At 50.1% G+C, this 15,931-nt stretch overlaps 1 protein-coding gene across 1 annotated transcript in view; it reads right to left on the bottom strand.

Moving 5' to 3' along the window:
- Window positions 1–12,667: 12,667 nt before the first annotated feature.
- The window catches only part of Cmip (c-Maf inducing protein), a 205,635-nt gene continuing 202,371 nt past the window's right edge, over window positions 12,668–15,931 (bottom strand). The window contains exon 21 of the mRNA XM_032887960.1: window positions 12,668–14,839. Within this exon, the coding sequence (XP_032743851.1) occupies window positions 14,786–14,839 (54 nt within the window). The 3' untranslated portion in view covers window positions 12,668–14,785. The remainder of the gene's footprint in view (window positions 14,840–15,931) is intronic.

The following is a 15,931-nucleotide window of genomic DNA, read 5'->3' as shown; positions in this document are numbered from 1 at the left end:
CCCTCTCTCTGTCAGGGTAGATATCAGGCAATGAAACACAGAAAGAATTGCTAACCAGGAACTGGGAACTGACAAGGTTCCACGTTCCCATATCACCCCACACTGCCTCTCTCCATCAGACAGAGACCGACACTGCCGTCCTAGGAGAGGCTGAGAAGAAGGGGGTCATGCCACTCACAGAACAGTACTGAACGTGTCTTGACTTGGGAGGACTCCATGTTAGTCTGCTTCTTGCTTTCAGGATACTTTGGAAAATTCTGGAGACTCCCAGAGAACTTTCCAGAAATGAAGAATTCTTCTGAGCTCTGCCCCAGAGGAAGATCCTAGCCTGAAAGCCTGAAGCTCAGTTCTGCCTCACTACCCTGCCAGCTGTGCAACTCTCAGCCAGTTGCTGCCCCTCTCTGGGCCTCTTTCTACCTCTTGAATATGGACTAGTGGCCTTCAGGTCATGGGTCCTCTCTAGGGAAAAGCAGAGGGGAATTATAGCCTTGGTTGTGATGAGCCCCAAACTGTCTGGAATCCAGCAGCACCCCCGAGTGCTAAAATAATTGGAGGTCTCCCTTTCCCAGTCTAACCCTAAAAGTTTTTACCACAGGACACTTAGACTAAATGATACGGCTTTCTCCACTGCTGGGCAGTACCACACAGCATCTTGAGGCAGTGCCTCACCCCCTTCAGGCCCCACCAAGTTCTGCCCTAACTTTCACTTCCCTGTCTGTGGTCTCTGCACCGGTCTAGTACACATTCTTATCTAAACAGGCACCCAAAACTCACCGGGGCACTGGCTGTCAGTCAGGGTGACTGTGACCCCTAGGTAAGCTTCCTAGAGCCAAGTAAGTAAAAACACCTGATCTTTGGGACACGGTGACACAAAAAGCCATGAGCTGTTTATCTGCAGTTAAATGAAATGGGCAGACCATGTCAGCTCTATGCCTAGGGACATCTCCCTGTCTGGAGACATATCTATCCCAACTGGAGATGCTTCTGGAGACAGATGCCATCAAGGCAAGCGGGGAGGGGCTCCCTTGGCAGAGAACAACCCAGGCACAGGTGCCAGGAATGATGAGAGTACAGAACCCTGTGACTATACACACCACAGCATTCTCAGGACCACATCCAAAGGCACGGTGGTCAAGTCGGGGAAACCAAGGCAAGGGTGCTGTGCCTCCGTTTGTTACAGTCTCGTGCTGTGATTTCTCCCTGCTAAAGTCATCACGGAGCTGTGTAGAGTATCCAGGAAAGGCAGGAGCAGGAAAAGAAGGGTGGAACCCTCCAGTGTCCCCCGAGTACCTCACACTACCACCAGCACTGGACACTACCTGATGTGCTAGACTGTTACCGAATACGCCACCAGGGGGCAGCAGAGACTGGGAAGTGGCTGCAGGCTCCTCCCTCCCCAATTCCTGATCTAGGAAGGCACCAGGCTTGTAAGCTGCGGGGCACAGGAGTCGGGGGCACACGACACTGGGAGTGGGATTCTATTTCCTAAACAGGGCTGAAAACCACAGGTTCAAGGTTCTGGGGTGTCTTTTGACACCATTTGTGTAGCAGTGACCCGAGGGCTGTAAGCTAAAAATCTACACACACATGTGATATATACAAGGTGGTGAAAGGAAAGAGGTTCTGATGTGTGTATAGGTGATGGGGACTGGGGAGGGCTCGCTACCTTCCTCTTGATTTACTTGTGAGTCTAAGGCTGCCAAGACAAGAGAACCTGGCTTTTGATGAAGGAGATGAAAATATTTAAGAGATATAATTTTGCTCTTCATGGATTAGAATTTTACATGAAGGGCTGTGAGATGGTTCAGTGGGGATAAAGGGGACTGTGGTCAAGCCTGATGACCTGAGTTTGGTCCCTGGGACCCACATGGTAGGGAAAAAACCCAACTCCCATAAATTGTCCTCTACGAACTCAAGTCTCTCTCTCTCTCTCCCTCCTCTCTCTCTCTCTCTCTCTCTCTCTCTCTCTCTCTCTCTCTCTCTCTCTTCTCTCCTCTCTCTCTCTCTCTCTCTCTCTCTCTCTCTCTCTCTAACACACACACACTCTAAATAAATAAATAAATAAATAAATAGGGGTTGGGGATTTAGCTCAGTGGTAGAGCGCTTGCCTAGCAAGCTCAAGGCCCTGGGTTCGGTCCTCAGCTCCGAAACAAAAATAAAGAAAGAAAGAAAGAAAGAAAGAAAGAAAGAAAGAAAGAAAGAAAGAAGGTAGGTATGCACCTTTAATCCCAGCACTCAAGAGACAGAGGTAGGCAGATCTCTGAGTTTGAGGCCAGCCTGGTCTACAGAGGGAGTTCCAGGACAGCCAGGACTACACAGAGAAACCCTTTCTTAAAAACAAACAAACAAACAAACAAACAAAAAAGCAAACAAAATTACATGGATTACATGGAGCATAACTAGTAAGAGTTTTGTTTTCTTTGTTGTTTGTTTGTTGTGCTGTTTTGGTTTGGTTTTTGACACAGGGTTTCTCTGGGTAGCCTACCCAGTTAGGGGCTTGCTTTTCAAATGGTCCAGTGGATGGAACCCTGGGCCTTGTGTCTGTTAGGCATGTGCTCTTGGTCGAGGGAGTGCTATTTCCTCAGTCAAAGTGGATCCATTGCTTACATTCTTAGGGACACTTTAAAAGCCAATTTATATAAAACACAATTAAAGAGTTCCCAGGCAATCACAAGGTCCTGACTTCAAAATATAAAACCGAGAAAGAACAAGGAAGGAGAAATAAAGCAATGAGAAGGTCTCCAAATGCTGACAATGGATGGACACGTGAGCCCAGTGTAGGCTGTGGGCCTGTGAGATGGCTCAGCATGTCAGGGTGCTTACAAACAAGCTTACAACCTGAGCTTAGGCCCTGGGACCCCCATGACAGAAGAGAACAAACTTCCAGACATTGTCCTTTAACCTCCACTTGTACACTGTGGTGCACGTGTACCTGCACATACACAGACACAATTACTTATGTCTACACAAAACACAAATAAACGATTTTAGGTTGGGGCATACATAGACAGTGGAATATTATACAGCCCCCAAAGGACGGCAGTGATGACCCACGCTGCAATAAGGGTGACCCTGGAAGACATGTTCAATGAGATAAGCCAGACATAAAGGACATACATTGTTTAAATCCACTTATCCAAGATCCACAGAGTAGCTAAACAGAGCAGTTAGAGACTCACATCAGAAAGACATTGTCAGGCACTGAGAGGGGTGATCAAAGTGAGGAGTTAGCAACCCATATGTAGGAAAAAATGACTCAAACAGGGGCTATGGGTGGAGCTCAGGGCTCCACCTGGTACACACAAGAAGGTTAAAATGACACATTTAGGATATACTAATTTATATTATATTTAGTGGCTCGGGGGTGGGTGGGTGTGGGGCGTGCACATTCCATAGCACACATGTGAAGGTCAAAGGATAACTTGTGGGAATTGGTTTTCTTCCTCCACCACGTGAGTCTTGGAGATTCAACTCAAATCACCAGGTCAGTGACAAGTGGCCGCAGCTGGTGAGCTATCTCATTGCCTGGTGCTTTCGAACCACAGGCAAACAGAAACAAAATGTCTTTCCACAAGCAACAATGTTTCACATCTCCTGCTCAGGTAATTTAAAATGTTTGAGGGGCTGCTTTCCCATGCAGCCAAGGACCAGAGCTAACTCCCCTCTCGTCTCAGGTCTTGATGCCCTGGGCAAGTAGCTAGTACCTCCATGGACTGACCGCAGACACTGTGCCTTCAAGAGGCAGAAGTGAACTCCCAAGTGAACTCCCACCAGGCTGTCCCTGCCTGACCAGGGAGAAGAAATGTGTTCATCGGGTCCTGAGCAGGGAGAGGTAGCTGTGGCCAAACCGCCCACGTGCAGGAAGCTAGAGAGCTGGTAGCTGCAGAAAGTCACACCGATTTCAGGGCAGAAGCAGATCCTACTGGAAAGGGGAGACCCTTGAGACACCGCAGGAGTTTGGGGAGTGCTCTCAGTGGAGGATTGGGGTCAGGAACCCAACCCTTACCTTGTCTCTGTTCCACACAGATTGTCAAAAGCTCACACCTGGGCCAGCATCGGAACAGAATCCAGAAAAGACCACGGTGACCAACCAGGGTCAAGAGTGACAGCAACATGAATGACAGCGTGCCCTTTATCCGCCCTCATGGCCACGCTGGGGAAGAAATAGAGGGGAGCAGGGAAGGAGTGAGCAACTGGCCTTCTTCAGCAGTTATTAAGAAACTAGAGGGGGCTAGGAGATGGCTCAGTGGTTAAGAGCACTGACTGCTCTTCCAGAGGTCCTGAGTTCAAATCCCAGCAACCACATGGTGGCTCACAACCATCTGTAATGGGGTCTGATGCCCTCTTCTGGTGTGTCTGAAGACAGCTACAGTGTACTTATATTTAATAAATAAATAAATCTTAAAAGAAAGAAAAACTAGAACTAGGTACTTTGTGAATGAACCCAGGGCTTTAGCCCTAGCCCAGAACTGGTTCTCTTTGCCCTTGGTTGGTCACCTCTAAAGGAGGATGCTGCAAGGATACGCAGAGTCTACACTGCAGACTCTAAGATGACAATCTCTGGATCCCAAAGTCAGACAGCCAGGTTTCTGTCTCACAGAGTTTCCCATCCTTCTACCCCAGAAGCCAATGCAAGAAAGCAGCCACATCTGAGTCCCAGGGGTGGGCAGGCAGGGAGCCCTCCTGGGCCTGGTACCCTGACTCCTCCAAGGGCTGTGCTCCAGGCTGAGCTGCAGCCTGTGGGCCTCAGCCTACTCTTTCTGCTCTCCTCAGCCTTCCCAGCCTGATGTGTGTGTGTGTGTGTGTGTGTGTGTGTGTTTGGTGGGGAGCTCTGCAGCAGCTGCCTCCTGTAAGGGAAGCTGGGTCTCCATGGCAACATTGACGTCAGGGGCTCAGGTTGGGAATGCGGCCTCCCGCCCCCGGTGGCCAGCTCGGCCCAGTCTCAGCCCTGATCTGCAGCAGCTGCGACCCCAGAGTGTTGAAGCCGCTGGCCTTGCCCTCGGATCTGACCCATTGCGGGATGCAGGGTTGCCAGCCGCCCTCGACAGGTGTGAGCATCCTGGTGGGCCTTGCTGCCTGTCCTCATTTTCCAGCCCCCACTTTGTCCTCAAAGTGCCCTCAGTTGGCTGCTTGCTTAACAGACCCTGCTTCCTGCTCCATTTATCCGCAGCCCCCTCCCAGGGCGCATGCGCACTTAATGAGACTGGGGCAGAAGGTGCCAAGAAGGCAAGCAATTTCCAGCTTATCATTTAGCCCCCTCTCTATACCCGACCCCAGTTCATTGTTCTAGGATAAAGACCCAAGAGGCCTTTACCCTCCCTCTGCTGTGCAGATCCAGAGGTCTTCCCTGCTGCTTCTCCAGCCCCTCCCAAGAACCTGGCCCTACATGCTCTTCCCTCTGCCTGGGAGACCGGGTTCATCTCCACTCTAGGGAGTCATTCCCGGCTCCCCTCTGGGCTTAGGCAGCCCCTGAACCCAGGCTCCTCTCAGAGGTTCTGTACTTTTTATCCACTCTCCTCCTGGCTGTTGTGATTACAATAGCGCCTCCCCCCCCCGCACCCCCCCCCGCCAGACCCGGAGTGGCTTGAGGTCGCAGATGGCACGAGCTTTATACATTCTTGATTCCTCAAGGTGCCTCGTGAACAATAGATGTGTGTGCTTGTGCTCGCTCCTTTGCTCCCTGTCTTTCCTGCCCTTCTACTCTCAAAAGTCACGCACGCACACACACACACACACACACACACACACACACACACACACACACACACACGGTGAGATGGTTCAGTGAGTAAGGACATTTGACCCCAGGCCTGACATTTTAAGTTCAATCCAGGTGCCACAAGGTGGAAAGAGAGAACTCCCTCCCACAAGCTCATTCCTTGACCCCCCCCACCTTTCCCCCAGTAAATGAATATAATAAAATGAATTTAAATCACACTTTTTGTGTGTAGCGCGGGTGGGGATGGAATCCAGGGTCTCCTGCGTGTTAGACAAGGGCTTCACCGTAAGCCACACATGGAGGTCCCCCACCATCACCCCATAGATTCTCACACAGCCTTGAGACTCAGTTCGTACACAGATCAGCTACATACACCTACGGTCCACACCCGCCAATGTTTATAGTGTCTTAGAGTCACACAGACACCACAGTCGAGCTCAGATGTCTTCATTATCTCGAATGAAACCTGTTTGTGTTAGCCCTTGTGCCCCTCCCACCCCCTCCCTAGCCCCCCCACTCCCTACACCCACCCCCACCCCCGAGCCCATCCGCAGGTTCCCTGGATGGGTTCTCTGTCTTAGAAATCACCTGCATGAAGTCAACTAACTGGGCCAATGTGAGGCTGCTCCCTCTAGTGGCCACAGGAGGGACCACCAGCATTCTGAGGAATCTGACTTGATTGCCCCAGGGACCCACCTGATTGTTCGTTCAAAATGCAAGCTAAAACAACAACAATAAAAAAAACCCCAAACACTCCAGTTTAGGGTCTGGACGTGTCTTGGTGCTAGACAGCTTGCTCAGCATGCTCAAATAATTAGGTCCCTGCATTTTCCCCAACCCCCAGCCTCTGCCTCCCATCCTGTCTGTTAGATACGGCTCATACATCAGAGTCACTGACTCCGCTCTCCAGCACACCCCACTCACCCAGTATCTGTTCAGTTATACTGTGCAAATGACTGGATCAGATCTGTTTCTCCCTCCTAACGGACAGGCAGGAGGCTGCCATCTCCATGACGGTCTCATTCTTTGGATCCAGCCAGCTGTGCCTAGCATGCAAGAAACCCTGGGGTCACCACCAATAAAGCCAGTCACAGTGGAGTGGTTGTACGGCTGCAACCCCAGCCACTGCCCTACACCTTAAAATATAACCATTTCCATTACGCTGTACCGTGTATTATAAGGCACTCTGATCTGCTTAGAGCGCATGGCGGATGCGTGTGGGTCATCTGAAAACACACCACCACTTTGAGAGACCTGAGCGTCCTGTGGGGGATGGTATCCTGGCGAGGGTGGGGTGGGGTGGAAACTGTGAATTCAGAAAGACGAAGGGCTGTCGCTGACAACTAAAAGAGATGCTTTCTCTGGAGCAAGGCCTGGGCTAGGCCTGGGAACCTGAACTCTGCCAGGCAACCCTGCCATCACCCTCCCAGGAGTCCTATCAGTTTTCTCTGGAGTTTGCTGAGACGTACTGGAACACCGAGGCAAGCTGCACAAAGTCTGTTTATCTGCAGGCCAACTCTCATGTATCAGTGACTCAACGTCTGAACTCTCCAGCCATCGAGAGCCTCTGCTTCTCAGAGCCACTCCCTGGACTCCTCCTTTATAGAAGTTCTAGAACCGGCCGTAACAGATCTACTGAGTCCTTAAAACGTGGATAGCCACACTTACGTGTGTTCTAGTCCTACACCACTGTGCTTTGAAGCCTCTTCTGGGAACTAACAGTATGCGAAATGGTTCACGGCTATCTTTACATCGGCTACGTGTGGAAAGGATGACGCTTGTGGATAAAGAAAGCACATTATTAAAATCAGTCCTGGCCAGGCATGGTGGCTGTGGTGGTTCGATAGGTTTGGTTCCCCACAGATTCATGTGCTTGAAGGCTTGGCTCGTGGGGAGTGCCACTGTTATGAGATGTGGCCTTATTGAAGGAAGCGGGTCACTGTGTCATTGAAGGCAGGCTTTAAGGTCTCCGATGTGCCCAGTGTGAACTCCAGTCTCCTCCTGGCTGCCTTTGAATCAAGATGTGGAATTTTCTGCTTCTCCAGCACCATGCCTGCCTGGATGCTGCCATTCTTCCCACCATGATGATAATGGACTGGACTTCAGAACCAATGAGCCAGCCCCAAGGAAATGTTTTACTTTATAAGAGTTGCCTTGAGGGGTTGGGGAGATGGCTCAGTGGTTGGGTTCATGTGCTGCTCTTCCAAAGAACACAGGTTCAATTCACAGCAACCACATGGCAGCTCACAACTGTCTGTAATACCTGTTCCACGGATGAATGCAGGCAAAATACCAAATGCACATAAAATACAAATAGATAAATAAATCTTTTAAAAAAGTTGCCTTGGTTATGGTGTTTCTTCACAGTAATAAAACCCTAACCAAGGCGGAGGTGCACATCAGCATACTAGAACACCAAAGCAGGAACATCTTGAGTTCAAAGCCACTCTGGGCTACATAAGAGACCATTGTCTCAGAATTATCCCTAGTCAGTTCTACCTGTTTCTTTTTGCTTCCCAAAATGAAGTTACTGGAAAAGGTGCTTCTGAAAGTCTTGCTATGTAGCCCTATCTAGCTTTGGGCTTAGGGAAATCCTCAACTTCTTGGTGCCATGACACTGTACCCTACCCAGCGATTCTGTCACCACCTAAAGTGACAAGTGTCCCCTCTATTCTCCTTCTGCTTACAGAGCCCCCAAGGGAGACTGAACCCCCCATGCATGCTGGTGCTCTCAGAATGCTCTTTGAGTCAATGACCTCACACCCCACCTAAGAGCTCCCCAGCAGCCAGGGTGTGTATGGAAGGCAGTGGCCACATTGGGGACATTCTATTCCCCAGGGCCTCCCAGCTTCCTTCTGGATCCTCAGCCCTTCTCCTCCTTACAAATGAGGGGAGGCAGGCCTGCTGTGTGGAGCTGGGCCATTCTATTTACCTCAGATGGTCTCAGGGACACCATCTGGTCATGCAGCTCCTGTGTCTGTCCTAGGCAGCTACGTGACCAGTGCCTTCACCCAAACCCAGGTTCAACACTTTGCTATCCAGGTCCCAAATTCTTGACTTCCAAACCTTGCTGATCTCATAGCTGACCCCACGAAGGTCACAGCACCTCCCAGTTGAGGTTTCTCCAAGGAGGGTAAACAGAAATCGCTCACGGAAGGACCTCATTCAAATACAGATTATGAGCCTTCAGAGTCAGTGGGTCTGAATACCAGCACCGTAGTACAGTTCATGGCTGGGCCACAGCAAGGCTGTAGAGGCCAACTGCATCGTCCGAATTAGAATGGGGTCAGAGTGAAAGCCAGCATCTGTTTTAGGATGGTATCCAAATACAGCTAGAATTTTCTGAGAAGTAACCCAAAGTCACATACCCCACCCACCGTGAACATCCAGACGGGTTGTCCATTGCAAAGAGACTTTTACACAGCAGGTGGCAGTAGAGAGACTAAATTCACACCAATTCAGAGGTGATTTACAAGGACTACCTGACTTCCTATAGATATCACGACAGTGCTGAGAAGAACATTTGCCCTGTTCCTTAAAATATTCCTGTTTGGCAGGACAGGATGGTACACACCTGTAATCTCAGTACCCAGGAGATCGAGGCAGGAGGATTGCTGCCGGTTCAAGGTCAGCCTAGTCTGCACAGTGATTTCCAAGTCATGCAGGAGGATCCTGTAAGACTCTGTCTCAAACGACAACGCTAAAATGCAAAAGAAAATCCCCCAAATACTGCCCCTCAACCTCTGCCCTCAATCAACTGCACTGTTTTGTATTTAGGGTTGGGGAACATGTCAATAACCTCGACACTCAGCAGGATGTCCAAGTCCTGAACTCAGGGCCATTCTGACTCAGTTGAAGTTATAGGTGTAAACCAACATGCTTGATGCACAATTTGTTGCTGGTGGTGGTTTTTTGTTTTTTGTTTTTTTTTCCTAACTGAGCTGCAAACACCTGTGACAGCAATAAACATTACAAATTATTTTTAATTAAATGTATGGATATGTGTATGTGCAAATGAGTGCAATACCCTGGGGGACCAGAAGGGGGCGATAAGCCCCTCCCCCTGGAAATGAAGTAATGGGGGGGGCTGTAAACCAATCAAGCTCTGGTCTTCTGTGAGAGCAGCAAATGTCCTTAGCTGCTGAGCTGTCTCTCCAGCCCCTTAGTAAACCTTAGAGTGCACTTTCCTGTGGCGCATGGAGCCAGCACCAAGCCATGAACGAAACTTCTCTGTGTCTAACTCCAGAATCCTGCTATTCCCAAGAGGAACCCCTGCACCCATCAGCAGACAGTCCGTTCCATTCACCCAAACCCTGATGAACATCAGGGGGCTTCCCAGTTCCCTGTACTTGCTGATTCTGGACATTTCCTATAAATGAAATCATACCCGGGCTTTTGTGTCTGGCCTCTTTCCCTCGGCATCCTGGTTTTGGAGGTACACTTATGTTATAGATATTTCAGTATTTCTTTTTCTTAAACGATTACTTTATTCATTTGTATGTGTGGATACGCCAAGGTGCATGGGTAGGGAGGTCAGAGGACAACCTGTGGGAGTTGGTTCTATCTACCACACAGGTACCAGGGATAGAACTCAGACCTTCAGACGTCACACCAACCACTTTTACCTGCTGAGCCACCGTGGTGGCTTCTTTCTTTCCCTTTTGACCAAATATCTCATCATCTATCTGGGTCTCCTACACCCTAAGCAAGTGCTTAATTATTGTGCTATGCCTCTCACATTTGCTTGCTTCCTTCCGATGCTAATTTAAAAAGTTGTTACGTGACGTGTTACATGACACTGGTTTGCAGTGGGCAGCGTCTCGAGTGTCTAGCTGCCCACATCACACAGACCCGGCTGGCTGCAGAGTCCTCAGATCTCCTCGTGTCCCTTCCGTGTCTGTAACAAGCCTCTCCACTGGGCTGGCGAGATGGCTCAGTGGTTAAGAGCACTGACTGCTCTTCCAGAGGTCCTGAGTTCAAATCCCAGCAACCACGTGGTGGCTTGCAACCATCTATAAATAAAATAAATAAATCTTAAAAAAACAAAAAACAAAAAACAAAAAACAAGCCTCTCCACCATAACGCCATGGAGCGCTCTGTCATTACACAGGGCTTGCACCTGCTCAAGAACTCTCTGGAAGTGAACCGCACTGCCGTCCCGGTGTGCCTGGATCCCTTCCCTTGGCATGTTCTCTCCCCAGTGACTTATGTCACTCTATTGGATGGCTTTCTTGCTCTGTAGAACTGTATGTGAATACACTATTGTGTGTGCACACCCTGAGTTAGCCAGACATTTGGCCGGTCCTACTGCCTATCTGCCCCCACGGGCGTTTACCACTGGCAGACATGCTTTCCCGTTAAGTCACGCGCTATAAACCTCGCTTGCATGTTGGATGTGTGAGCGCAGTTCTACAGCTGCCCGGGGGACAGAGCTGCTGGCCACAAGTGTGCCTACTGGTTTGCCTTTAGCAGACAAGCGTGCAAAGCCAGCTCGTCCACTCCGAGCTTCCACCTGACGAGGCCAAGTTTTCTTAGCTTCGCTTCCCATCGGTGCTGAGAACCAGCTGGCTCAGACCTTCCAGTGTGGCCAGGCACCACCAGGACTGGTGACAGCACAGCTCTTGGGTGGCATTTCTTAGACTGCCCTGGAAGGGGCTCTTCCTCTCACCTGATCCCAACTCCCTCTCACCTGCTCCCCCGATTGATTGCAACATGATTTCTCTCTCTTATCAGAGCAGTTTACGATTTGCCCATCCATTCCTCCCACCCAGCCTAGGCCGAGAAGAAGCACGTGAAACGTCACACACAGGCGTGCCCCAGTGTGCCCATGGTGGGCTACTGTGATGTGGAAGCGGTCCAGCTCTTAAGAGAGTATCTTTTGATTGTGTCCCCGTTTCCTACTCCATGGAAGCTCAAACTTCTTCCCCACAGCACATACGCTGTGTGGCCTTGGCTGGGTGGCTAGCCCCTGGCCTTTCTACTCATGGGACAAGAGGCCACCCAAGAGAGGAGTTGTGTGTGGGGCAGCCAGGATACTCCAGTTTTTGAGTCAGGCTTTGGGACTGACTAGGGCAGTCACATAGTGCACTGGGTTGTCTACGAGGACAGAGGGAAGAGACAGGGGCATATGAAACCTCAGGAGAGTGGGGACATCCACAGAAGGCCAACAGTTTGGGAAAGGATGGAAATTATTCCTGACACGTGTATGTGTACACATATGGGGACTGAAGGACAACATCAAGTCCCATTTCTCCCCCCCTGCACCTCACGTTTTTGAAACAGGGTCTCGGAACGTGGAACTTACCGGTTCAGCTAGGCTGGGCAGCCTGCAAACTCAAGTCCGTCTCCCTCATCCCAAGTATTGGGACTGCCAAGTGCATACACTATATAGTGTCTGGCTTTGAACGTGGGTGAGGGGAATCCAAATCCAGGTCCTCATGATGCGTATGTACCAAGCACACCTCCCATCTTGATCCAGCTCTGTCATAGGTCTGCGTAGCCTAGCTAGCCTTGAACTCCAGGCCTTCCTGCTTAAGAGCTGGGGTTACCGGTGTGTACCATCATGCTTGGTGAGCTCGAGGAGACACACCTGGGAAGCAGCAATGGCTAACCAAGTGCTGAGCTAGGGCCCACTACGACCCCCTCAACAGAGGCCTGGGTGTTTCCAATAGAAATTCAGAGGGCAGCGACACTGCACTGACAGAAAGTCTCGTGGTTGGTCTGGCTGTCACAGTGGGTGAGGGTGCTGCTAGCGGGGTGCTGGCCAGAGACTCAGCTTTTTCAGGTCCCACAATGAACTCAATAGGGCAGCCCTGTGTGACAGGCTCAGGCGCCATGGTCAAGCACCCAGAGCGAGAAGCCAGTCCTCAGGTGCGTCCTGGCCCCCTGCATGGGACCCCCCCCCACTCCCCCCTCCATCTCCCCCTCTAACCACACAGCAAGGCCAACTTTCATGAGTCACTTACAGTTTATTTTTGCCTGAAAGTATTTCACATCTCTTTGTACACAGCTACGTGACAGTATTTATTATTAACCATCAAGAAAAGCAACATTGCGGGGTGGGAGTGGGGGTGGGGTGGGGGTGGCATGTCTTAGTTCTTCGTTTTTTTTTTTCCTTTTTAAAATTTTTTCCTTTTTTTTTTAACTTTTTAAATTTTTTTTTTTTTTACTTTTTTATTTTATTTTATATTTTTTTCTGCTTCTGCTTCTCTCTGCACCAGGGTGCTGTGAAGTACGGAACCGGGGTCGCGGGGTCGGGAGAAAGCAACAACAGAAATCAACAGAGAAAAACAAACACAAACCAGAACTCACTCCACACACACACAGGCACACGCACAGAAGAAAACCTGCCACGGAAGGGGAATTAAGACTGAGACTCGAACCCGAAGTCTCTGTTTTTGTTTTTTTTTCTGTTTTTGTTTTTGTTTTTTTTTGGTGTGGTTTTTTTTTTTTTTTCCTTTTTTAAAAAAATGAGGGCATAGTTGGGGGCAGGGTGGGTAATAAAGTCTACCTGGCAAAGTATAAAACAAATGAAGCATGGTCTCCATCGAATAAGATTAAATAGATAAAAAAAAATTAACATCGACTGGTGGGTCTGGTTTGGAGGTGCCAGGGAGGGGAAAGATTTGTGCTAAACTAACATAAAAAGGGCTGGAGTCTGGGAAAGGGGGGGTATCCCCAAAAGGACTGTCAAAGGGCCGTTTCTGTACAGTGAGGGCTTGGTAAGAAAAAGCCAACTGTTTGTAAAAAGAAATGAGGTTGGTCTGCCTCTGGGCACAAGGGGGAGGGGATGCCGCAGCAGTGACCATGTCGGTGGAGGGGAGGTGTGGACGGTCGGGTCGGGTCAGGCTGGCTGGGTGACGTAGCTGCTCTTTTCTCCCAAGAGACCATGCAAAGAAGTGGGCATGGGGCATGCGTTAAAACCACAGGGTGGGGAAGCCACAGGTTGCAAGTCTCAGTAGGGGACAGGGACAGCATAAAAGGGAGTAAGGAACGACAGCAGGACCTTGGAGGACCAACTCTCCTACAGGGATATACAGGGAGGGAAGGTCAGGGCCCTTCCAGAGTCACAGAAGCAGAGAAGGGGAGGTGTGAGCTACAATACGGAGAACCTCTTTCTTCCTCTCCCCACCCCCTCCCCCCCATCTTGATCCCCACCCACGAGGAAGCTGGAGACATCTGGAAATAATACAGAGTAGCAAGTGGGCAGACTGACTGACCAGGAGAATATTACCATACAGAGACTGGTAAGAAAAAAAGCAATTAAGTTTCCAAAGGTCTTTTTTTCCCTGTTGTTGTTTCCTTTAAAAACCTGAACTACAAGCACTAACCCAACAGCTGACTGGTTCAGACAGTACTACACGCCAGGGGGTGGGGGGGTTGTGTGTGGGGGAAGGTAGGGAGGGCGGGCAAGTGGGGGCAGGTGAGGAGGGAGGGCCGGTGAAAGACTTCATAAATAAGAGCGGGTCCCAGACCCACAATTTGTCAACGTTTCTTAAATAGGTGCGTTATTTAAATCTTATGTACAACAAGAACCACTTTGCATAGCGATGGTGAGGACACAGGACGATGGGGTGACGTGACTGGGTATTCCTGCCCCAATGGTAGGGGTGAGATCTCCGCTCGGTGCACCTCCAGGAAGAAGACTCCTCCTTCTGGCCCGAGTCAACAGCATCAGGCTGGATGAATGCTCCCCCCAACCCCCCACGGTATCACACAACAAAGGCAAAGAAACTCCACACAGGGATCCCCCCACCCCTCCCTGCCCTGCCTGCCCGCTGTTCCTCCTCTTGTTGCCACCAAGGCCGCTTTTGATCAAGGTCAAAGGTTCCAATATGAAGCTCTAAGAATTAGGCGGGGGGGGGGGTGTCTGGGCGTGCTGAGGATTTCCCCACCCTTCCTCCCTCCGCCCCCCCAAGACTCCCCCATCTATCCCGCAGCCAGGTGCTGGGACCACCCTGGGACCCACTGCTCTACGGCTATTAGTCAAGAGTCATTTTTTTTGTTTGTTTTGTTTCTTTTTTTGTTTTTGTTTTGTGCGACGCCATCCTGTGCACACAGGGGGCTTCACCAGGCTTCAGTGTAGCGAACATCAACCTCCTTTAGATTAGGAAGCTTGGCCTGCAGGGGATAAAAAAGGTACCAGGTCAAATACCAGCCAATGTCTCTGACCACCCAACCCATACTCTCTCTACTGTAAAGTTGTAGGCTCTCAGGGCCCTGGAAGGGGCTGGTGACCTTACACAGAGAACAGGGCAGGCGGCCTCAGAGACTTGAGAAAGTGGTTTAGAGGAACCCCAGCCCTAGGGTAGATGCAATTACAATTGCCCTGTGAGACTGGACTACACATCTGACGTCCCGAGGCTTGTTTTCTGGTGATCACAGCTAAACTGAGTCCCATCTCGCTCCCAGGTGGCCTTTAGGATCGATCGTAGCATTCTGAGAAAGCCCTGAACGTCATGAAATAGACTATACTTCCTAGGTCCCTTCACAGAATGGTCAGAGTGGGTGAGGGACCAGGACATACCTAGCCAGCCTGCACTCCTCCCTTAGGTTCCTCTGTCCTTAAACTGCAACATGGTCCCGTCTGAGACTTTTATTACATTCCTTTAGTTGAGACATGTAGCCCAGGCTAGCCTCGAACAGGTAGGAGCTAAAGATGACCCCTCACTTCTAATCCTTCTGTCTTCAGCTCCGAGTGCCTGAGTATGCCCTACCTCGTGGGGTTTATATGGTACTGGGCATGGAACAAAGGCCTTTGTGCACACCAACTGAGCCTTACCCTACGGCCCAATCAACTTGTAAGATTCTTCTTAGCTCCTCCTCCTTGTTCCTGCTGGTAGACCATTCTCTCAACAGTTGTCCTCTTCTTTCACTGTACATCGGCCTCTAACTCATTAATGGTTTCCTGCCTCCCCAACATCCCTGCCCATCCACTAGTACCATTCAACAATACACATGCATCTCCATGTGTACACACACACACACACACACACACACACACACACACACACACGCGTGGGCCGGGAACAAGCAATAATTGTTTTAAAAGATAGTAGGAACTAGAGAGGTCAGCCATTGCTACTCTTACAGAGACCTGAGTTAGGTTCCCAGCACCCATGTCAGATGGCTCACGATCACTTGTAACTCCAGCCCCACAAAATCTGAAGTCTTCTTAGTGTTCTCTCTCTCTCTCTCTCTCTCTCTCTCTCT

The sequence above is a fragment of the Rattus rattus genome, chromosome 17 (assembly GCF_011064425.1).
Source record: "Rattus rattus isolate New Zealand chromosome 17, Rrattus_CSIRO_v1, whole genome shotgun sequence".
Lineage (NCBI taxonomy): Eukaryota > Metazoa > Chordata > Mammalia > Rodentia > Muridae > Rattus > Rattus rattus.
This window is presented reverse-complemented; position numbering and strand designations above follow the sequence as displayed.